This window comes from Callospermophilus lateralis, chromosome 2 (genome assembly GCF_048772815.1).
Source record: "Callospermophilus lateralis isolate mCalLat2 chromosome 2, mCalLat2.hap1, whole genome shotgun sequence".
NCBI lineage: Eukaryota > Metazoa > Chordata > Mammalia > Rodentia > Sciuridae > Callospermophilus > Callospermophilus lateralis.
Window position 1 is genome coordinate 114477718 of NC_135306.1, and position 24478 is coordinate 114502195.

A 24478-nucleotide genomic window follows, 5' to 3' on the forward strand; every position below is an offset into this window, starting at 1 on the left:
TCAGCTCTTGCCCAAATGCCTCAGTTCCTCCTGGAATCCAGCATGTCCAGGGGACATGTCTAGCATGTCCAGCTTACTTATCAGAGCAGCCTGCTAGTGTCCTGGAAACCTTAAGCATCTCATGTTTTGGTAAATATCCCAAAATTTGTGTATGTCCTAGACTTCGACTTCTCTTTTGGCAAGCTGTGAGGGTTCCTTTTGGGCCTTGTGGTTATCGAACAATTCTGTGGAGTTAGGCCCTAGACACACCCATGAAACAAGGGTGTTTGTCATTCATTAAAGTCACCCATCTCTGTAGCACCTTGGACCTGGGGCCTACAAGATCTTTCTCCCTCCTACCCTGGATAGGAAAGAGTTGGGGCTCTGGATGAAGATGAACATGTGTTCTTAACAAAGTCCACTGGTTAAGTACTTGTCCATACTCGCCCTCTCTGTGCCTGCTTCTCTACCTGCATCACGGGGATCATACCTAATTTCTCAGGGCTGTTGCACAGAGTAAATGCAATAACAGATGCACAGCACTTGACGCAGTGCTGGATGTAATGAGAGCTTGGTAACTGTTATAGTTATCATTAAAGTGGCTGTTATACCCCACCTCCTGTCCCTACTGGCCAAGCCACTGTCTTCTGTTGAAGGAGGATATGACCCATTAGGCCAAGACTGACCTATCTTTGAGGAGGGGTCCCAGGCCATAGAGAGTGCTGCCAGGGCTCCTTTTATCCGGGGGATCTATCTGTACTGGACAGGGTCAACAGAATGACTTCTGTCAGACCAGAATGGAAGGAAAGGAAGACTGCTTTTATAACAAGGGAATGGCTTGCAAAGATGGCTTGAAGACTGGCTTGTACGCATCCTTTTGTTGGGAGGCAGTGGGGTGATGGCTAAGAGCAGGTTTGCTTTTTTTTAAACTTTGTTATAGAAAAGTTCAAACATAGGCAAAAGTAGAAAGAACAGTATTATGAACCTCAGTGCATATATCACCTAGTTCCAGTCACAATTTATGGCCAATTTTTTTTTCATCTGTATCCCCTCCCCCATATTATTTTTCAAATAAACCCCAGAGAACATATAATTTCATCATTTGTAAACATTTCATCTTTGTAAGATAAGGAAAAATGTAACCAGAATGCTCCTGCCACACCTAGAAGTTGTTATTAGTAGTTCCCAATATCAAAAACCTCCTGTTCGGATTCTTAATTGTCTAAGAAATGTCACCAATTTTTAACAGCTGGTTTCTTTGAATCAAGATCCAAATAAGGCTCGCACGTTGCAATTGGTTAACCGAACCAGCCCTGAAGCTCTTTTTATTCTAGAGGGGCCCCTCCATCTCTTTTTTGTTTCCTTGTAATTTATTTTTGGAAGAAAGCAGACCACTGGTTCTGCAGCCTTTTCTGCAATCTGGATTTTTCTGATTGCATTCTTGTGGTGAAGTGTCACTATCAGTTTGTCTTGGAGGGGTCCCAACACCAAATTGGCATTTGCATGGGAGTCATGAGGTTCAATCTCACTGGCCCCCTATGTCCCATGGCAGGAGGGGCTTCTTTCTCCTTTTTCAACTGGGAAAGGAGTGTCCCTGTCCCTCACCTGCTGGAGGCAAAGAATGGGAGATGTGGGGCTGGAGTCTTCCTGAGGGTCCTCAACCGCGTGTCAGGGATGATGCCATTATGTGGACTGGACCCCATCTCTGTGTATGAACAGGAATGTCTTTTCATAAAGCAGAGCAATTTTCTGCCAAATAGCCAGGATTGTTTTCCCTCCTTCTAGAGCAATAAGGTTCAGGATTTGTCTCCCTCTTGACTTTCAAGAGCTTGTTTTCTCAATTCTTTCCTGAAATTAAAGTAAAGGTCAAGGAGGCTGGTCTGAGACCCAGCTCTCCTTCTCCTCCTGGGTCCTGCCAGTGACAGATCAGCAGCTAAGTGAACTGCTACCTCTGTGGGCTCTGGTGACCTGCTTCGCCCCCAGGATAAGCCAAGGTCACCTTCCCAGTTCCTTTTTTTTTGGGGGGGGGGAGGGTGGAATTGAGGAGGGAGAGAAAGGGATAGAGAAGAAAAAAGAAAACAGTGCAGTCTGTGGGCTTCGTTCTGAATTTAGATCCTCTGAGCAATTTCTAGAGGCTTCATTCTCCCCACCTTGTTCCCTTTCCCAGGGAGGAGGCCCCGGGCCCCACCCCCTCCACCTGCTTCCCACCCGTGGTTTTCTGCTGTGCACGTGAGCAGCCCCAGCAATCAGCCCCTTCCCTCACAGTGTTGGTGCGCTGAGGATTTTTAATCAAAAGGCAGCGCACGCAGAGAACAGCGCCCTGCTTAGCATCACTGGAGCCATTCTCCCCATCCCTCCCCACACTGAGTCACTCCAGCTAACAGTTAATTAATGTGTGACACTTTGACAGTTTGTGAGGAGACATTTTTACGGAGCCATCAAAATCCACAGGGATGGGGCTGTCAGGCAGACACCCCTTCTTGCATCTACTATGTCTCCAGACCCTGCCTTACCCCACTGCAGACCCCAGAGGCCTGCAACCAGATGAGGCTGGGAAGCCCTGATGTCTGCCACTATCCAGTCCTCTCTGGGTGCTCCACCATGGAGCACCTGGGAAGACCAGTGACATCTGGTCACCTTGGAAGAAGCACATGAGCAGGGGGTATCAGGGATGAGAGGCAGGGAGGACCCAGACATACTCAGCCCTTCTCTCTCCTGCTCCCAGTAGATTCTTACGCACAGGCCCTAGCTGGTCGAGGAACTATGTGTGCTCCAGCCTTTCCCTGGGGCCCCCACTCCTTGATACTCTGCAGATGAGCTGTGCCTCAGCATCACTGGTACTCTCACTGTGAATGCTTCAGAGTTACTGGTTGGTGCTGATGTGAGAAGACAGCTACGGGGCCACCTTGGCTGCTGCAACTTCATTCTCACAACAAGGTGCCCAACTCTGGGCCCTTCAAGCCTCCCAGCAGCCCAGAAGCCACCCCCACCAGTCTGTGCTCCACTTTCCACAGAATGCATGTGGATCTGTGATATATCCCCACCTCCCACCTTCCCCCACTCAACTTCACATGCATGCCTTCTCTTTTCCTTCCAATGCTGTACAACTCTGAGTGCTGTCATGAAAGCCTTCCTGGGAAACATCTGGATGGACCCACACCAGCTGGGTATTCGATCCCAGCCTCCACTGTGTCGGGACCCAGAAAGCCAAGGGGAGATCTCAGAGGAGGTTCCTGGCCCGCCTTGAGAAGAATCAAGTAGGAGAAATGACTTCAGGCTAGAAAAAGACCCAGGGCTTGACTTATACTGGGTTGAGTGTAAGCCTTGAGTGAGATTCTAGCTCCAAGGGTGTCTTGCCAACATTTATCCAGCACCTGCTATTGCCAGGTACTGTGCCTAGAGGAGAGAGGACCATAAAAGACTAGGAAAATGTGATTCTTACACTGGGGTAGTTCACAGTTTGGCAAGAAGCACAGACACTAAACAAATAATTAGACAAATAATGACTTAATTACACCTGTGATAGGTGTCACCCAGGAGCACATGTGTTCTGAAAGCATTAGGAAGACTTCCCTGGGGAAAGAGCTAGGAAAACAGTCCTGAAGGGTGAAGAGAGGGAGGAAAGGAGGAGGAGGGGAGAGGAAGCCCATCAGGATGATGGGATCTGGGGCCCAAGGGCCTGGTAAGTTGGGATGCTGTAACCTAAAGGTGAGAAGGTAGCTGCATGTATTGGTAGGAATAGGAAGTTGGGTAAGTGTCCACGGATGGCTTTTCTTTTTGCTGTGAGGTGGGAGACAAGGCCAGATGCTGCCAGGAAGAGTTTAATTTCAGGGTGCAGGGGGAGAGACTGAGCAGGTGACTGATCTGCCAAGCTCAGGTGGAGCCTCTGAAGACCCCCAAGATGGTCTCCACCTTCATGGCTCTGGTTGTGCAGACCCAGCCAGAAAGCAAGTGATCAAGAGATGTCTAGGTTGCCTCACACTTTCTGAGGAAACCTTGATAATGTCCTCCACAGATGATGTGTCTGAGCTCTGCTGCTAGCTGCTGCAGCGCCTTGCCCTGCTCCCTGCTGCCTCTGCAGAATTCCAGGATGGACTCGCCATCCCTGGAGGGAGCACACTAGGGGGAGGTGTTAGTCTGTGACCTCTTGCCGAAGCCTCAGCCACCCCAGTGTTAGGCCAGAACACAGGCGGCGTTTCCCCACTAGCCTAGGTCACTAAAGTGGTACAGACCTTCTCATCCATGGCAGTGTTAAGGCTGCAGGTGGGGAGAGAATCCAGGAACCCAGGAGAAGGAGCACCTGTGTCATTCTCCTTTCCATTATTGTCACAAGTGCCTAAGATGATCAACTTAAAGAGGAAACATTCATGGTTGTTTGGCCCATTGTTTTGGGGCCTGTGGGGAGGCGGCACATTCTGTCAGGGACACATGGTAGAGGAAGCTGCTCACCGCAGGGCATCCAGGAAGCAAGGAGAGGAAAAGGAAGGACCAGGATCCCAACATTCCCTTCAGGGGCACACTCTAATGGCCCAAGACTACCCACTAGGACCCACCTCTTAAAGGTTCCACCACCTCTCAATTGCACCAGGCTGGGGACCAAACCTTTAACATATGGACTTTTGGGGAACATTCCAAATCCAAACCATACCACAGTCCCCAGTTGGTAAGAAGCCATCAGCTCTTCTTCCCTCAAAAGCGTCTGCTGACACCTGGACCAGACCTACAGCCTCACCACCCAGCCACCTTGTACACTTGGACCCTGGATTCTGGGGAAGATGTTTGGGGGTAAGGAGGTGAGCCTTGGAGGCTGACAGCATCCACTTTCCCATCCCCATGTCCTCCATCCCAGCATTCTACTCTGTCCCACCCACTTAGCCCAGAGGATAGACATTCAGTGATGGTGCCCCTTCCTCCATCCATTCCAGCTTCCCAAGGTCTAGTACCAAAAGGCCACCTGGTGGGTGCCTATCCTATGGCTCTGGGAATGAAGTCTGTCTCTTGTGCCTGCTGCTGAGGTACCTTCAGGGCCAAATTATTCAAGGGCATTATTCTGTGACTCTTTTCCTTTTCTCATAGGAGCAGGAATGGGGGTGCCTTCCCCCTTCCATCTTCTATTTCACTCTGCCTTCCTGGAATTGCGAGATATTCTGGGGGAAAGGTTCATCCCTAAGTCACAGCCAGGTCCTTTGCCTGGGGAGGAAGTGGTAGTGTCCTGGGTTGCAGGAGCTCTGGAGAGAAGCCCCTTACCTATCCCCAATTCTCATCCAGTCCAAATCACTCCAGCAAGCTGCTTTTGAGATGCAAATGTAAAATGCTGTTCCCCCTCTACCTTTTCATTGAAATGCTTCAAGTCTCAGAAAAGAAGAAAAAAAAAATGATGTGTTTAAGACAGCAATGTCTCACCCGCCATGGAGCCTGATAAGGGATTGTTACATTTTAATTAGACAATTAGATTCCTTCAAGTGCCAAACTTTCAGAGAGGCAGCAGCAAGACTGAGGCTGAGATTGAAGCCCAGGATACAGGTTTCTTAGCTTTCTGCCACTGCACCACAGCCTCCTCAGCCCCCACTTCTTTGGCTCTGTGCCCCAAATGGAATAGAAACCAAAGAGAAAAACAGAGGGACAGACTGGTAGGTGGACAGAGAAAGGGACAGAGAGTAGACTCCTGTCCTCCATGGATCAGCCAGCTTTCTCAGGGTACCAAGCTGCCCCAACAGATTGACCCTTTTGACCCCACCCCACCAGTCCAGGGGGTGGGGTCATACCCCTCAAGATCTTTCTGAGAGAAGACTTCAGGTTTGGAGTTAACCTTGAACTGTAGAGCCTTAAAGCGGCTGTTTTTCTTCCAACATACTCGGGAGAAGCTGTTTCTCTTTACAGCTGGGCTGTCTCTGCTTGGCCCTGGGGTTGACTACGAGAGTGGCCTCCTCCACCCTTCCCTGCCACAACCTCTACTCCAGGAAGGCCTGCCTGCTTCTCTCCCCTGCTGGGGGCTGCCTGAGGGGCCAGCTCAGTTCCATGTCCCTCAGCACTTCTAATTAGAGAGTTAGCTAAATTTCCAATGAGGGCACATGTAGAAAATGGGAACATTTGTAAGGCACATTGGGAAAATGGCCAAAGCTATTGAGGATAAAAATATCCAGCCCCACATTATCCTTGACTTGATATTTTCATATACCTTGACTCATTCCAGACATCTTGTGAGGAAGCTCTACTGCTAAAGAGAGCCACTCTTAAATTAGGCTGGAGCTAGGCTGGATATTATCGAGGACTTGATGGGGAGGGATACTGAGCACCAAAAAGGATAATTCTGGAAGCTCTTTAGTAGATATTTGCCTTTCTGAACTAGGACAGAACAGTGAGTATTGGAGACAGATGAGGGGGCAGATGATTACCGGTACTTTGATGACCTGAGGCTAGCAGGCCACCCACACAAATGGCTTTCCCCTTCTTCCTAGCTTCTACCAGAGCAGCAGAGAAGGAAAACCTAGGAGGACCCAGAGCACTCAGGGGATATTGTCTGCAGGCAGCTGCCTGGTGGGGTTGGGCTGGGGGAAGCTGTAATTGCCACCCTTGGCTACAGAGGGAGATGAAGAGGGTACCTTGGTAAGAGGTAGCCACACCTTGAGTGGGACGTGACTTCTGCAGGGTTAGATCATCCAGCCCTCTCCCAGGAGACATGGCCAAGTAGCTATACCTGTAAGAGCTAAGAAATTATGGTGATGTGCATGTATTTGGTGGTTATTAAATGCTCGTTTGTTGGGGACTATGATTTGGAGCTTTTGTAAGCTTTTATGCACGAGGCAGGAGCCACCTATGAGGAAGATGGAGGGTGGTGAGTAAGTTTATTGTATTTTTGAAACCCTAAATCAAACTGCTAGTTCTGAAAACAGATTTTTAAAAATATGTGATCTTATTTATCTAAAAAAAAACCTTTATGACTGGAAGAATAACTCATCTTGGGTTATGCATTCAGGTGATCTTTCTAAAAAAGAATAAAAAAGGGGCTAGGGTTGTATGTAGCTAAATGGTAGGTAGAATACTTTTCTAGCATGTGTCAGGCACTGGGTTCGATTCTCAGCACTGCATATAAATAAACAAAATAAAAATCCATGAACAACTAAAAAATATATATTAAAAAACAAAAAGAACAAAAAATTTGGACTGTCTTGAAAAATACAGAGTACCAGGTACTGTGTGGCTTGGCAGTTCCCCTACACAAGTCCCAGAGTAGACATTGAACTCACTTGGCTTTGGAATTGGGACAAGGCCAGAATACCTGGAATGGCCCTAGGCAGCCTCAGGAAGAAGCTCCCCTCCATCCCACCCATAGGTGTAAGCTCTGGCCAGAACGGAGAAGCTTGAGGGGTAGGGCAAGGACCTAGGTGGGGGGTTGAGGTCCTCCAGGTGCCCATGGACTAAACAAAACTACAGCTTGCTCCTCTTTGTGCCTTCTCACAGGATTCCCCTTGGAGTCCAACAATGCATGTACCCCAGAGGCAGAAAGAAAAGAGGAAGGAATGGGGGGGGGGAAGTGGGGGGGAGGTGGAGCCTGGAGCTAGTAGAAGTTACTCAGCCTGGCAGAGAAATGCCAGGAAAGCATGCTTTTTTATCCGTTCTAGGATGCACAGCCCCCTGACCATTTCAAGACCTCTGAAATCAGAATGCATTTTGTGACCAGTGACATCTTAGAGTGGTCTTGGAGTTTGATAGCATTCTTTTTATTTCCTTGTGGTACAAAAACAATGATTCATCTCACATTCCATTTTCTGTTTGAGCTATGAAATGTGGTGAGGAGCGTCACAGTCACTGGCTCCAGCGGGTGGCCTGGGACGGCTGGATCCTCCAGGCTAGCTGCCATCTCATTCTGAGGGGTGATTAGGTGTGTCCTGCAGCAAGGGCTCAGGGACAGGCTTTTCTGCCTCTTGGAGCCCTTTTCCCTTCACATGGTCTTTCTTCTGTGTGCACATCCTGGCATCTTTTTTTGTGTCCAGATTTCATTTTCTTAAAGGATGCAAATCACACTGGCTTAGGGCTGATCCTCAAGACCTTGTTTGAACTTAATTTCCTCCTTAAAGTCTGTGTCTACAAACATAGTCACATCCTGGGATGCTGGGATTGAGGGCTTTAACAGGAGACTGTGAGTGAGAGAGTGAGGAGCACAGTTCATCCCACGACAGGACCTAACAGTCAACTCTCATCGTGCCTTGGGCTGCCTCTCTCTGTACACTTGTGTATCTTGTGGCCTATGTTAGCAGGAACATTTCCAGTCTAGAGGGGTTTCTTCCCAATTACATTAATAGAATCTTTGATTCAGTTCAGCAGACATCTGATGAACATTTACTGCCTATAAACTCACAGAGGAAGGAATCAGCAAGATTGGGCACTTCCAGATTTGTTTATTCCTTGAGGAAGATGAGGCATGAGCAACACAGAGTACAACTCAGTGACAAGGCAGACTCAGACTGGGGCGTGTTCCAGGTCAGAATAGTGCTTTGGGATCCCAGAGGAGGGTGTAGATGGTCTCTTCAGGAGGATGTGGGTGGATTCCAGAGCAGAAGGATTCTGAGCCAGGCTTGCTTGGAAGGATAGATAGGGGCTGAGAAGAGTTTTCTAGATTCTTTCCTCATTTGTAAAGTGAGAATAATCATTAAAAGCCTCACAGAGTTGTTTTGAGGATAAATGAGATGGTATATATCCAAAATAACTTGGCAAACTCTCAAACCCTTTACAAGTATATGGTATTATCATCTTAGGCAGTCTCAGCATTGTGCTACAGAAACAGACGTCTGGTTGGGTGCGAGAAGGGTGGGAGTGGGAGAGGCAGGGAGCTGAGAAGCCTGGAAGATACCACTGGCCAGACCAGGAGTGGGACTGAGAAGGGGGAGAGGAACAGGGTGGGATGGTCAGAAATGGGGGTGGGAGTGAGTGTGCCTCACATGTCTCCAGGCCCCTGACAGTGCTCGGCACAGTGCTTTATGCCTATGGCGTTCAATAGATGCTGATTGAATAAATGAATGTCAGAAGCAGCTCTGGCTGCCTGATCGATATGTACACACAGGTCTCCTGCTGTGTGTTCCAAATAGGAAGAGGGACCAGTTGGCTTTGCTGAATAGCATCAATATGACACAATTCTTCACTGCCTGAGCAATGGAAAAATTTCTGGCATTCCATGTCACCACACTTGGAATCAGGCATCTTGCTTTAGGTATTCTAAAGAATTGAGGTGTTCTATCCCAATGGCGGTGCTGGAGAGGATACCATCCATACTCCTCCACTTGCTGGCAGAGTGGATATGCCAGACAAGGATGAGCAAGCAAGCAGCGGGGGGCAGAGCCTTCTCCAAAGTTCCTTCTGACCCACTGTAGTGAGAGTGTCCCACTTCGATTTGGATGTGGTACTGTGTTCATCCAGAAAGGCATAAACTGGTGGGTTTCATGTCCATTTGAGCAGCAAACACCTGGAAGTTATGGTGATTTGTGCAGAATGCTTTGCAATGCTGATAAATTTAACTCCACTGTATGAAGTAGGAACACTTTTGTTAGCAGGAAAACTGTATTATATGTGCATTATGTTTCAATCACAACCAAAACATAGGCTGTCAAGTTTATGGATGCCTGATGCCTCCCAACTTTGCTCCTGAACCCCTTTGTTCCATTTCTCCCATGAGCACACCACCTGCAGGATAACAGAGTCCAAGGCAGAAATCCCAGATTTATCCTCAACTCCTTCTCTCCATGCTCATCCTCTTTCCCTTCCCACCCACATCTATCCAGTGACCCAGTTCCATGAGATTGACTTCTAAGTGGCTCCTGATTCTGAATACGTTTCTCCATCTTCATTCGTACTCCCTTAATTCAATGACCACTGTCTTCTATCTGAAGTGAGGTGAGCCACCTCACTCCACTCTCTGCCCTCCTGCACCACAGCAGCCATTGGCATTGCTAGAACACTAATCAAATCAGGTGACTTCTCTGTACCAAACCCTTCAGGGGTCCCCAAATGACAAGACCCAATGTGGCTTATGAATGTCCCTCCAGTTTAATTGTCACCAACACCACTGTTATGCCTTACATTTTTAGCCAATTATTTACCATTGGGATCCTGTTGTGTTCTTCCTGGCTGGAACATCTCCCCACTCAGGTGCGTCAACTCCTCCTCCTCCTCCTCCTCCTCTTCCATCTCAGATGACACCTGCTTCCAGAAGTCTTTTCCCCCTGGGATGAGATTACTGTTCCTCAGGGCTGTCATTGGATGTTTCCTACCAAATGTCATCATTTCTTAATGGATTCCTGCAGCATCCTCTCCCAGGCATTCTGTTCCTATTGCTTCTGCCTTGGGCTGCTTCCATCCATTCTCTCCTCTGCCTTCAGAATTCTCCCTCTGCTAGGCAGATCTGATCATGTGGTTCCTGCTGCCTTTCAAATCAAGTCAAACTCCTGGCCTGACTATTAAGGCCCTCTGTGATCCCATCTATGCAGCCTGCCCGGAGTCACGTCATGCTAAGACCCTCTAGGCTTCAAATATCCAATCTCTTTCAAGTCCTCCACCCTGTCTATCTATCTGCTTTGCATATGTTGCTTCTTTCTTGATCCTTCCCTCGACCCCATCTCTTTACCTAATTCCTAGGCACCCCTCAGGTGTCTGTTGGATGTATCATTGCCAACTGAAAGCCTTCTTTGTATATCTGCACTTGGATATGTATTGCTGTCTGCCCTGTTTCCTAGTCCCTTCCGCCCACAGATCTAATTGATTGGTCAATTGACCACTGTTTCCTCTAGAAAATGAGCTGCAGAACCATGCATATTTTGTTCCTGCCTGTGTTTTCTGGCACCATATAGAATAATGCTTAATAAATTTGTAGGATCAAGAAGGAGTGAATGCCTGTTTCTTTTCCTGACACTAGAAGTTGGGACTCTTAGCTAACTTACCTTAAAGTGTGTTTTGCATGGATGGTGCTTATAAGGAGTGGAATAAAATGAAAGAATGATCTGCTCATTTTAAGTTCATTTATATTCTTATATTGAAAAAAAAGAGTCTACTTTCCCATTTCTTCCACCATCTGCTAGCAGAAGAATGGCAGCAGGCCCAGATACTGTAAGAAGATTGTTGGATGTGACAGTTAAACTCCTGATATTTTACCCACGGGGGGTTGTTTTCCCCTGGAGCCCTCTGGGAGGCAGCATGCCTCCAATGCTGTCCTGCTCACTCCCTGTGTCCATTTTTCCTAGCCAGAGCCTTGCCACCCAGTGGCTCCACTGCCCCCATGGATCCACTGAATCTGTCCTGGTACGATGATGACCTGGAGAGGCAGAACTGGAGCCGGCCCTTCAACGGGTCTGAAGGAAAGGCAGACAGGCCCCACTACAACTACTATGCCATGCTGCTCACCCTGCTCATCTTCGTCATCGTCTTCGGGAATGTGCTGGTGTGCATGGCCGTGTCCCGGGAGAAGGCACTGCAGACCACCACGAACTACCTGATCGTCAGCCTCGCTGTGGCCGACCTCCTCGTCGCCACGCTGGTCATGCCCTGGGTTGTCTACCTGGAGGTAGGTCTGGGTCCCAGCATTGCTCTAGTACCTGCTCCAAGACAGCCCCAGTTTCCCCACTGGTTTCACCAATCGTTGCCTCTTCCTCCACTCTGGGCTGTTTTTCTCTTTATGAAGTGGGTACTTTGTCTCCTTCATGATCACCATTAGCATTTAGAGAGTGTTCCTAAGTGCTGGGCCTCATATTAAGTACTTTATGCACATCATTTTCTTACGTAATTCTCACAGCAGCTCTGGGAGGCTTGCGTCACCACTCTGCAGATAATGGTCATAATGATGATCAGAGAAGTGGGTAATTTCTCCAGCATCACACAGCTGGTCTCCCTAAGCTAAAACCCTGTCTGTCCCTAAAGTTGGTTCATTAGGCCATACTGGAAATGGAAGTAACTGGTGAGGATCCCCAAGGAGGGAACATGTTCCTGCTCCCAGGCTTTATCCCTCTTTCCCCAAGTCAGAAGTGGGGCTGCTGCTCTAAGCTCTCAGTATCCCCTCTCCTTTCCAGTTTATTCTGGCACCAAGTCCAGGACCTCCAGGTAGAGGCTACTATAAACTGTGGTGCACCCACTTTCTTTAAGACGAAACGTGTCACCCATGTGTCACCCAGGACAGAACCTAGTTCTGTGCCTTGAAATGGGGAATAGGTGGCCTCTGCTGTGGCCCACTTTGTCAATACTTGACGCTTCTCTCCTCACTTCACAGAACAGGAAATGGAGGTTTGAGAAGCTGTCCGTCTTTACCCAGGCCCTGCAGACAAGGGAATCAGATTCATCTCTTAGCAGGGTCTGAGGTCTGGGACTGCATTTCCTGCCTGGGGCTTTGTCCTGAGGAGCTCTTGCTTTGTTCCTAGGCTTGATCCATTCCTGATTCCTTCCACGGAGGGGTCCCAGACCTCAGGCCATCAGAGAGGAACAAAGGGGAAAATGGGAGAACCAACTTCTGTTTCCCTATCTAGAGGATGGAGACGATAATGACACTACTTGTAGGATTGTTTGAGAATCAGATAAGCCTCTGTTTCTAGATACCAAACTCTGCAGGTGGAAACAGGTCTATACACAGGGTGTATTAGGGTTCCTAGAATCTAAGTTCTTCAAGCAGATGTTTTAATCATAGTTACTCACCATTATTTTAGAAGTGAAGCTGAGTGTTTGAGGGGGCAAAAGCGTATTCTCACGGGGCTGTACTCAAACTCTTCCTATTAAAGCAAGAACTGGGCAGTGAGCTCTGCTTAAAGGACTTAGGCGTCTATTTATTGTCCCTAGAGAATATACCATCTGGAGTCTCACCCAACATTCTGTCAAGGTGCTCTTTTAATCACATAGTTTACCCTCTCCCAAAGCCACTCCTCTTGTCCAGAATTTACCATCCTGTTGCATTTCTAATAATTTTAAAAGTCTCCAATCTCCTGCCACGCCAGAGCCTGTCTTGGAACTATTCTGCTCAGTATGTGGAAAGTGTGCTGGTTTTGGAATGAAAGAACCCATTTCAAATCTGAATTCATTTTCTACCTGGGTAGTGGTGGGAGAAGTCCCTGAGAAGAGGCAGCCAGGAACCACTCACCTGTGTATACCTCCAGTAAGGCCTCACAACCCTTTGGGGTGAGGCTTTCTGTGTGCATTTTCCAGAAGAGAAGAGATTGAAAAGACGAGCAAAGGTCTCAGAGTTATTTATTCACTCAGTCAATAGTGATGGAGCACCTTGTCCTACCCACCCTTAGTGCTGAAGTCTGAGGTATAGTCCTGCCATGAAAGAAGAAGCCCGTGGGGCCAGTACAGTGCAGTCGCCACAGAAGATGGGGGTCCATGGGGGACACATGCCCCGTCAGAGGTGTTGGCTAGCAGGAAGAAGGAATGCTTCAGGAAGAAGTATTCAGGGGAGAGAGAAGGGCAGAGCCACACAGCCTGGATGTTTTGAGAGAGGCAGCCACGGCCCTTGTCTTCAAGCTTTACTGCCTTTGTTCCACAAATGTGAACATGCTGTATCTGAAACAGTGCCTGACTCAGTGCTTAGTATTATTATAGTTAAAATGAAGATTTGGTGGCGCCAACTCAGAGCCTGTCATTCATGTGGCAGCTTCACATGAGCCAGATGTCAATGAGAGATGCCCAGAAGTGCAGAGGAAAGAGGCCGTGGTGTCACTAGAAAACCCAGGCCAGTCCTTCCCCTGCTACTAAATCTCCAGGAGACACTGGGCAAGTCTGATTTCCTCTGTGACCCCAATTGGGACCATTCCACTTGGAAGCGATAATCTCTCTTGTCATGCTTTTTGTCTACCGAGTACTTTTGACATATGATCTCCTCTTTGACAAGCTAGATTGCCACTTCCAAGACATCTTAGGAGGGAGCAAGGGATGTGCAAAGAACTTGCCTCCCACTCCAGCCCCACCTCAGTGATCACTTGCTGGATGAACTTGGCCATGCTCTGTGGCCTCTTTAATCTTTGATTCTCTCATCTATGAATGAGAATTAACAGTCCATTCTTGTAATAGAGATAAAGTACAGTGCCCACCGGAGATGTTCTATAAAACAGCCGCTGATGCCTTTTCTTGGGTCTTGGAGTCACACTGCTCCTAACTGCTCAGTTGCTTCCTGGGGCCATGGGAGAGTGGTTTGAGAGTTCCCCTAAGGTAGAGACCATCTGAATTGTTCGCAACTGTGTCCAGGAGACTAGGCTAGAACCTGGCACACACTAAGTTGCCCAATAATTTTGTAGAAAGGACAGCAGGGAGGAGGGAAGATGAGGAGGAGGATGCTGGTAGCTGAGATCTGGTTCCCTAGGGACATGCAGGCAGCTCCCTGGTCCCATTCCTGGGGGCACTTCCAGGTGGGTGATAGCCAGAGGAGCCTGGGATTCTGCCTTGTGGGACCTTGAAGGTAGACTGTGTTTATGCCAGGAAGCCCCTTCTGTGCCCCCTACACCCACCCCCCAGTTGACATTCAGCTGTTGGGGGCCAGGAGAGGCCTTGGGATGGGGCCCTACTTGAGCCCTGAGAAAGCAGTGCTGCAGGAAAGGCCTGTCTTTGGGGAACTTCTGTCTTTTTGTCACCTCCTGTGAGGCATCAGCAGCTTCATTACTCATTGCTGAGTTTAATTGCAGATGTTTGGTTTTATGCGTGAGAGCAGAAGAAAGGGCAGTCGTGAGCATGAGCAGGGTTATATTAGCCTGCTGTGATGCTCAGTGGGACATTCTGTGCATGCTGACCTGCTCCAGTTACGAGAGGGGCTTTCTAGCTACTCTCTCTCCTCTGGTTAAGAAGCTAAAGGTATCCTCAGGAATTGGGGCTTCTCTAGACTCCCAGGGCTGTGAGGGCTAGCCTGCTATGTGAGGGTGCACGTTTGTGTATGTGGACGGAGGCATAGGAATGTGTGGATATGTGGATGGGAGGGTGTGTGTGTGGTGGGTGAGGATGCAGCAGGGTCCTGCCAGGAGCTGGACCCCTCATTTTCCATTAGACCAAGGACAGGTCACTCCAGCAGCCCCGTCCCAGCTTATCCTGGTGCTCCTAAAGCTCTGGTCCAGAATTCCTTTCTTTCATTCTCCAAACATAACAAGGAAGCAGGCATTCTCCCCTGTTTCCTAGAGATCTCTTAACATGTACTTGAGGCCCTGACTTTGTGTGGAGAGGCTTGCGTGGCTCACTCAGAACCCAGGCCAGAACAGGACTGAAAGCTGAGCCAAAGGCTATAGGCAAGTCACTGTACTTTTCTGTGGCTCAATTTTCTCATTGAAAAATAGGTGTTCATTATCATACCCAGAATTTAATTTACAGAGGTATGACTGATTGATCCATGTCATTGAAGAAAAAAAAAAAAACTGCTACTTACAGTTCTGCTAGAAATCGGGTGCAGCAGGCCATGCAGGGCCTCCAGAGAGAGAGCAACAGGCTTGGGTCAGGAGGCTGAAGCAGGGGTGAGGGGAGGACCCAGGACATAGGCTTTATTGAGGTTTTCATGGTGTATGCAAGGCAGGACAGAGTAGCAGTTAAGGATTGTCTAGTTTGACTACTACTAGCAGCTTTGGGCTATGGAGTAGCTCCTAGATATCTTGTACCTGCCCTGGGATAATTTAAGACAGGAAAATATTGGCTTGCTGTGTGACAGCGTAAAGGGAGTGGTTGGCTGGTGTTTGAGGTGGTATGTTCCCAAGTAAGTTGGTCACTATGTTTTGGAACTAACTAGCCTGGGGAGGGGCACCATCTCCCTGGGTCTGTAAAACTCCCGAATAGCAGAGCATCAGGAACATAGAACAAAAGAAAATATAGTTAATATAGTTGTTTCTATAATGAATGGATGCCAAGGAGACAAACAGAGACTCTAAGAAAACTCATGATAGTCACGTAAATGTTTCACAGATTAAGGGTCAAAGTTGAGGCCCTCCATGTAAGTGGGCTGCTTTTCTTCTAGCACAGTTCTTGGCACAAAGTAGATTTGAGTGTTGGTGAAAAGAGGCCAGGGGCACAGGCCCCAAGGCCCTGCAGGTGCTACTTCCCATTGCTGTCCTCTGTCCCCCAGGCCCCAGCTGGAGACCTACAAACCTCCCACAACTATCCTCTGAGCCCATGGCCTGCCCTGCCCCAGGATGGTCAAGTCACAGGACCTAAGCTAATCTCCCCCGTCCTCCTGTCCACCCATTATGTTTCTTTGTCTCCAGGTGGTGGGTGAGTGGAAATTCAGCAGGATTCATTGTGACATCTTCGTCACTCTGGACGTCATGATGTGCACAGCAAGCATCCTGAACCTGTGTGCCATCAGCATCGACAGGTGAGCCCAGCCAGGGTGGGAGCGGTGACTCTGCCGTTCGCCTTTCTGGGTGCTCCACCTCTCCTCAGGCTCAGGCTCTGTCTGTGGTGCTACGTGGCTGGCTGTGTGCATGTGAGTCCATGTGTGTATGTGTGTAGGTGTGCATGCGTACATGTCTCTGTGTGTCTGTGTGGCTAGGCTAGTACAGATTCCCCAAAGAAAGGCCATCTATGGACAGTGAGGCCACCAAGAATACCAGATAGTGACTGGTTTAAAAGTGTTCTGATTCCCACTGAAGCCCCAGCTGTACGACCTCCTACTTATGTGACCTTGGGCAGATTGTAGAAGCTCTCAGAACTTCTGGTTTCATTTTCTAGACCCCGGTGATAATGACACCTGCCCCTGTCTGAGGTGTTTGGTTTTGTATTTTATTCCAGCACAGGTAGTGTGGTCAAGGGGGCCCAAGCTGAGCCCATCTACAAGTTTAAGCTTAGAGTTTTTCACTACTTTGAACAAATATATGTCACACACATGCCCAGAAGCTCTGTCCCTGCTCCCCTCACAGGATTCTTAGAGGATGAAGTAAGTTAATGAGTGAGAAATGCTAGGTAGAGGAATGTGAGGGAGGATTATAAATAGAACCATTGCTATTATTTCCTGCTAAATGGGGCCTCAAGTTGCCTCATCAACAAACGCTTCCACCTTCCATGGGCCCAGAACAGGTGCAGTAAGTGTAGTTTCAAATGTGCAATGACCCAGGCCATGGCCCCTCAAAAAGCCTCAAATCTGGCTGGGGCCATTGGAGCAACAGCTATAGCCCAGGAGGACACAGTACCTGGCTGCTCATGAAGTGCTTGATTGGGCATTGCCAATTCTCCTCACTGAGTGTGGGCACAGGAAGGAGGGTTGAGTGAGAGTATCATGAAGGCTTCATGTAGCTGGTCAACTGTCCAGCCCCAGGGATCAATGGGTTCTACAGAGTGAGGGGTTCCTGGACCTGCATCCCAGACTTGGCCCCCCACCCTGCCCTTGCAGATACACAGCTGTGGCCATGCCTATGCTGTACAACACACGCTACAGCTCCAAACGCCGAGTGACGGTCATGATTGCCATTGTCTGGGTCCTGTCCTTCACCATCTCCTGCCCGCTGCTCTTTGGACTCAATAACACAGGTGAGTCTTGATTTTTCTGCCTGTGACTCTGCTCTGGGTCCCTGCTCCTGTGCAGGACCCTGAGGGAGCTGAATTCCTGGCACATTTAAGGGTGGAGGTCCAGTGGAGGCCCATTTGCCATCATGGACAGAGGCCAGGCTGGATGTCCTAGGCCCAGCTAAACTCAGAGGTGCTCCAGGCTGAGCTAGAGAGAAAACAATGGCCTGAAACACATGGAGTTGAAGGAGGAGTTGTGAAGATAGTTGAGGAGGATGTTTGGCTATCTTCAACTTTGTTTATTAAATTAAAGCTCAGCAGACTCACAGACTACACATGAGTGTGTGTATGTGCATGCTCCAGCATATGGCGGGGGATACTGGACCTCTATCCACTCCCAACAATGGTAGTTTTGTGATGAGGCTGAAGCCTTGTAGGTCAGCTAAAGCCAGCCTAGGCCCGAGCCACTTGGAGCAAGTAAGAAAGAAACAGGAGGTGAGCCAAGCTTGAGCCCCTTCCTGTGGGCAGAGTCAGGAGCATCTAGACAGAAGCAGCACGGGACCCCTGCCAGTATGGAGCTATTTCTTGCCAGGGAGCCATGAAGGTGCCTCTATGGAGATCACAGCAAGACAGGCCATAGTGAAGCCCTGAAAATGTGTGATCTGAAATCTAAGTGTCACAGAAAGACATGCCAATAGGGCTAAGTGTGCTTGAGACAGAGGATAGCCATATGGTAGACCTGGAAGCATATAAAACACACTGGAATAAAGTGAGTCCAGCAGACAGGACCACATTATCTTGTTCCTAAAGTTAGAAGGTGGTAGACCTCCACAGGAAAGGCTACAAAAATGGTTGACTATTCTGAAAATGATTTTCATATGTCATTTCTTCTGAATATCTTGGCATTATATTTGTGTACTCAGAGATGACAAGACTAATAATCAAGTGGCAGGAAATGGTTATAAGAAAAGTTAGAAGCAATCAATCCCAACCTAGCTTTTTGCTCAGTTGTGGTTTTATCTGTGATTTATATTGCATATTTATTTGCATCTAGGGTTCCTAGGCAACCTTAAACATCCAGTTACATTCTTGGTAAGATTGCTCCTCGTTCTCATGAGGAGGGAACTGTACCCTGGTGGTGCTGTGGTCCAGGGCCAGCTGATCCCCGACCCCCGCTTCCCTGGGCTCTCCTTCCCCAGACCAGAACGAGTGCATCATCGCCAACCCTGCCTTCGTGGTCTACTCCTCCATTGTCTCCTTCTACGTGCCCTTCATCGTTACCCTGCTGGTCTACATCAAGATCTACATCGTCCTCCGCAAGCGCCGCAAGCGGGTCAACACCAAGCGCAGCAGCCGAGCTTTCAGGGCCAACCTGAAGGCCCCACTCAAGGTCCAGAGACCCCTCCTCCCCTCCAGGCGCCCCTTTAACCATTACCAAGGGGGCTTGTCCCATACTCCCGTGGGACCCTGGGACACCACAGCCAGATGGAGGTCCAGGCTGAAGGAGCTCCCAGGAGCTGGACTAGGGCATGGACCTCAGTGGAGTGACTTGAATGTCCAGGAGAGGGAGGCCCAGTTTGTGGTGGGCACCAGGGGGAAGGCAAAGTCTGCTTGGAGAGCTTCGTGAAGGAGCTCTGCAGATCTTGCTTGATACCTTCCTGGCTCTGCCCATCTTCTGCTTAACTTCTCCTTTCCTACTCTGGCCTCCGTCTCCCTTTCCTTGCCTCTGTCTTCTTCATCCTATTTTCTTTACCTGCTACACTCTCTGTCCTGTCTCTGTGCACACCTCCTTCTTCCTCATAACCTTTCTCTGCTCCTCTCTCATCTCTCCACTCTGTCTTGTGAATTCTCCCCTCCACTCAGCCTTCCCTGAGGAAGACGTTGTGGGAGCCTGGAAAGAATGAGAGCTTTGAGGTTAGACACATCAGGTTCAAATCTTGGCACCACCACATTGGGTTGAGGGATCTTGGGCAAGTTGCTTAATTTCTGGAAGCCTCGTTTTCCTCATCTGTTAACTAGGAAGCACAGTGTGGACTTCACAGAGTGGTCTTGAAGATTTGATGTGAGAAGGGCTGTGAGTGTGTGCCTAGCATGGTGCCAGACCCTGATTAGGAGTTCCACAAAAACCAAGGTCCTTTTGTCCCTCGTCCTGCTCACTTCTCATCACAGTACTGATCTTCACCTTTGCCTGCCTGTCTCCTATGGTCCCTGCTCTCTGAGCCACTATTATAAGCCTGAATTCCACAAGGAATGCCCTGCCTTGAGTTTCTGTCCCCTTGCCACCGTGCGCCCTCACTGTCTTGTATGACCCGTGTGCTGGCTCGCTCCACAGGGCAACTGTACTCACCCCGAGGACATGAAACTCTGCACCGTTATCATGAAGTCTAACGGGAGTTTCCCAGTGAACAGGCGGAGAATGGTAAGTGTTCAGGTCGAGGACCCAGAGCCAAGTCTTGCTGCCCACTGGCTGTGATTCTGAGGCCTCACCTGCTGGCCACAGGGAGAAGCACATCCCGGCATGCCCCATTGTGCCTCAGCTGTGGGCAGACTCACTATGCACCCTTCCAAGCAGGTGCAGAGCAAGGCACCTCAATTCTGCAAGGCACGGATATGTAGAAAATTGTTGGGAGAAGGGACTTGGCCATAACGATATGTTAAAAACGGTGATAATGGCTCTTGCCACTTCTTAAAACACCTACCATGTTCCTAGTATCTCATCAAATCCTCACCACAACCCTGGGAGGTAAGTTTTATTGATCTTATTAATCTATAGTTCTCAGAAGAGGAAACAGAGGCTCAGAGAGTTTAAGTAACTCACCCAAGCCTAAACAGTTAGTGACAGAGTGTATATTTGAACCTGTGTGACTTCTAAATCCATGCCCATATTCTTTCAACCAGCATATGCTGCTTCTTACAGACAGGCTATTTCTGGGGTTGGATGTGGGGAGGCTGAAGCAGAGTAGCCACTGGGGGCTGGTGAAGTGCATCCTGGAAGTCGAACCCAGAGGTGCAGAACCACAGCAGATCCAGACTCTGCCCAGAGAGAGTAGCAGCAGGGCCCAAGCTGCAGGTGTTTCATTCCAAAGATGGGCAGAGAACAGGGCAGAGAACCCGTAGAGGGCCACACATCCAGTTCAGGTCAGTCAGCCTTGGGAAGCAGATACACAGCATTCACCTGCACTGTAAGGGCGGGACTTTTATGAGGCAGGTGCCAAAACCAGAACTCAGAATGGGGTCAAGGTAGCCACCTAGTTAGAGCACCTGGGCACATAGCCAGGCTACGTTTCAGAAGCTGGAGGTAAGACCTCCAAGGCCTCTGACAGGAGCGTCTAGGGGAGAACGAGAAGGCCATGGGTGGACCTATGCCAGGCCCCCCAGGCCAGCCAGGCAGGGAGGATGTGGGCCCACAGGAGTCCACCCTTTAGTTCCTGAATTAGTCTAGTCACCTCATGTGTGTGTGTGCTGGTGCAGGAGCACTGAGCCAGTGTTACAGCTTGGCAGGAAGAACAGAGGTGGTGCCCTCCAGGCAGTTAGCACCCGAGTTCTTGGAGGCAGGACTAAACATCATTCCAGAACTATTATCCCTAGCAGTCTACATGGCACCTGGCACTTAGCTTGCACTCAGCAGGTGTTGCTTGGGTAAGAAAAGAGGAGTACCTGGCTACTAAGACCCCAGAGAGTGGTGGTGGGGTATTGGGGGTGCATAGGGTTTGTGCTAGAAGGGCCCAGGGATGTCCCTGCAAGCAAAGACTGTCATGGTCCTGAGTTCTGTACCTAGACAATCCCTACCTCCCAGTGATCATCCTCCTTGCCTTTCTGGCAGGGTGACTCTGGTGTCCACAGGACTCTTCAGAGGGGGAAAGGAGACAGGTGGGGCAGGTGGCACAGGGGAGATTGGGTGCCCAGTGCCCAAGAACCTGCCTGGCTTCACCCAGAGCTCTCTGCCTCTGGTACAGGAGGCTGCCCGGCGAGCCCAGGAGCTGGAGATGGAGATGCTGTCCAGCACCAGCCCGCCAGAGAGGACCCGGTACAGCCCCATCCCGCCCAGCCACCACCAGCTGACTCTCCCCGACCCGTCCCATCACGGCCTCCACAGCACCCCCGACAGCCCCGCCAAACCAGAGAAGAATGGGCATGCCAAAGACCACCCCAAGATTGCCAAGATCTTTGAGATACAGTCCATGCCCAATGGCAAAACCCGGACCTCGCTCAAGACCATGAGCCGTAGGAAGCTCTCCCAGCAGAAGGAGAAGAAGGCCACGCAGATGCTCGCTATTGTTCTTGGTGAGTGGGCTCTGGATGCCAGTCATAGCCCTGCCCTTCCCTGTCCCACCCCAGTCCTGACTGGGGAAAGTGCCCAGATCCTTGACCCTGCCATACCCTTCCTGACCATGGCTGGAGGGGCATAGGTTGGGTTTTTTTTGAGAAAGAGACCACTCCCACGGTAGATTGTCTAGTTCTGCTCCCTTTGCAGATGGGCAGACCAAGGCTTAGCATGGTTACCGATTTTGACCAAGGAAGACCCAGGTTTGAACTCAGGCAATCTACTCCAGAGTCTGTGAATTCCAACAGCAGACCGCAATGCTCCAGAACCTCATGTCTCTGGACAGGCCACTTTCTTTCTGGTCTCCCATCTGTAGAGTAGGTTACTTTCAGGTTGGTGTGGTCAGAAGGCATACGATGGTGAAAGCATTTTATAAGCTGCAAAGCAGTATACTTACATATATAAGCATTATTACTATGCTTTGTTATTACTGCTATTATTAAGGAATTAGGAAATTCACCTTTGTGTTCAGTGAAGATCATGTGGAACCAGAGCTCTGAAAAGATAAAAGAGGACCTTAAGACATGGCCACTGGTCTAAATAAAGGAGTGGCCCTGCCCACTACACAAAGCTTTTAAATAAAGTTTTCCTAGAAAACCATATAATAAAAGTCAGAATCCAAGTTATAGACTAGTAGGGGTAATTGGGGGAAGGGACTGATATGACCCTGACATCTGTATAGCACCTGCAATCCCCTTTGATAGCCCAACAATCCTGGGATGCGAGTGGACAGGACCTGCTATCCTCCTTTTAGGAATGGGAACTTGTGATCACAACAAGTTAAGGGGCTGCCCATGATCCTGTGGCTGGGACATGGCAGAGGGGAGTTGGACCTGAGCCCTCTCTGCAGTCCAAGGGACTATGCTCTAGGACCCTGTTCTTCCTAGACACCATTTGCCCCACTGGAGCTGGTGGTGCTGGAGAAAGCACCCGAGTCAGACAGCAGAGCAGGCAAGGGGTCACCTAGAGGCACCGTCTTCAGGCGTGTCCAGCAAGGACGTGTCCCCAGGGGGAAGATGGAGGGCTGGAGCAAGAGCCTGGCCGTGTCGGAGCCTAAATAGACTGGCATTCAGACCCTAGTGGTGCCGCTCAAGAGCAGAGTGGCCTTGGGTACCCCTCAAAGCCATCACAGCCTCAGTTTCCTGTCAACTTCATGGGAGACAATATGAGAACTGAGTGAGATGGTCATTTATGTGTACTCCCTTTTCCCAAACTCTGTGTCCCACACTGCCTTGAACATATTTCCCTCACTGCCAGCCTGAGGGAGATGTTGTTCTCAAAGGTGACTGGGAAGCTGAGTGGGTATCTCCATTGCCACAGCTGACTTGGGTCAGAATGCCAACATTTCAGATTTGTTCACAAGCTGCTTCCCCTTCCCTCAGAGACAGGTATTGTTACATCCTTTTGACAGATGAGGGCCATGAGGCTGAGGTGAGTGAAGGAAACTTTCTCTGAGGTCAAGTGTCAGGCAGGTCTGAATCCAAGACCGGGACTCCTCGTGCAGTGCTGCTGGAGCTAGGGCCCAGCCTTGGTGCCCCCCAACCCCCTGCAGTAGAGCAGGGTGTGCCGCTGGCCTCTGCCTGACCCTGTGCTCTCCCCAGGCGTGTTCATCATCTGCTGGCTGCCCTTCTTCATCACACACATCCTGAACATACACTGTGACTGCAACATCCCACCCGTCCTGTACAGCGCCTTCACGTGGCTGGGCTACGTCAACAGCGCGGTGAACCCCATCATCTACACCACCTTCAACATCGAGTTCCGCAAGGCCTTCATGAAGATCCTACACTGCTGACTCTGCCTCCTGCCTGCACAGCAGCCTGCTTCCCGCCCCTGTCCAGGCCGGCCGGGCTTCCTCCCTGCGAGCTGTGGGCAGAAAGGCCTGGTGGGCTGGGCCTTCTCTTCACCCCGCAGGCCCTGCCTTGTTAGCTTGGCTCTGCAACCCCCTCTGCCCACGCACCCTCACTCTGCCAGGGTAGGGCAAGGGAGCCGGGCGTGGTATCAGTCCTGGGGCTGGACCCATGGCTCAGGGGCAGCTCACAGAGGCCCTGCCCACCTCTAGGCCCCTCTCCTTGGCACCAAAGATACAGCCGCCTTCCTTGACCTTTCTCTGGGGCACCGGGTCTCTGGGGTTAGGGGGGCGAGTCAAGGTTAAGAGGCTGAGTGCACCCTGTTTGTTGGGCATGGCCTGGTTGTCACTGGCCTGTGCTAGGACAGGCAGTAGGAAGGAGTAACAGTTCATACTCCTCAAGGCCCACAAGGGGAAAGCAGGGGCTCTGGCCAAAGCCCCAGGCGGCTTCAACTCTGGGAGATATGTAAATACCAGACGGAACAACAGACCCCGGAGAAGCCCAAGACAAAACTCTTAACTCCCTCCCAGGCCCTGATGTGAGCCTCCCCTCCCCACAGCAGTGGGCGTGAAGTGTCCCTCCAGTTACAGCCCTCCAAGAGCCGTCCACAGCCTTGGGGAGAGGAGGCCTAATCTCCAAGGGTCCCGAGAGGGCCTGTGGGGACAGAAACACCCACCAGCCCCCTCTGCCACTCCTGACAGCCCTCAGACGTATACCTCCCATAGCAAATGCTGGCCAGCCTGGGGAGTTAGGATTTGGACACAAACTCTGGGCCCGAGTTTGGGGTCATCTGAGGTTCTTTAAGGGGCTGCCTCCTGCCATACTCTGACACAAAGCCTCTTCCCTTTTCTATTCCTTCTGGCCTCTACCCTCTCTCCTTTTCCCTTCC

At 49.9% G+C, this 24478-nt stretch overlaps 1 protein-coding gene across 2 annotated transcripts; it reads left to right on the forward strand.

Moving 5' to 3' along the window:
• Positions 1–11218: 11218 nt before the first annotated feature.
• Positions 11219–23534, forward strand: Drd2 (dopamine receptor D2). Of its 2 annotated transcripts, XM_076843764.2 has the most exons (7): positions 11219–11530; positions 16179–16288; positions 17303–17439; positions 18615–18805; positions 19748–19834; positions 21372–21699; positions 23341–23534. In XM_076843764.2, the coding sequence occupies exons 1-7, from the start codon at positions 11246–11248 to the stop codon at positions 23532–23534; spliced, it is 1332 nt and encodes a 443-aa protein (XP_076699879.1). In that variant the 5' UTR covers positions 11219–11245. The 2 variants fall into 2 exon arrangements, with proteins under 2 accessions (XP_076699879.1, XP_076699878.1); XM_076843763.2 differs by lacking the exon at positions 19748–19834 and having other exon boundaries at positions 11246–11530.
• Positions 23535–24478: the final 944 nt, after the last annotated feature.

Excerpts from the sequence above, each read along its gene's own strand:
- Drd2 (XM_076843764.2), top strand. The coding sequence starts at position 11,246 with ATGGATCCACTGAATCTGTCCTGGTACGATGATGACCTGGAGAGGCAG. Across the intron at positions 18,806-19,747 it reads ACCTGAAGGCCCCACTCAAG|GGCAACTGTACTCACCCCGA; the intron begins GTCCAGAGACCC and ends CTCGCTCCACAG. Across the intron at positions 21,700-23,340 it reads GATGCTCGCTATTGTTCTTG|GCGTGTTCATCATCTGCTGG; the intron begins GTGAGTGGGCTC and ends TGCTCTCCCCAG.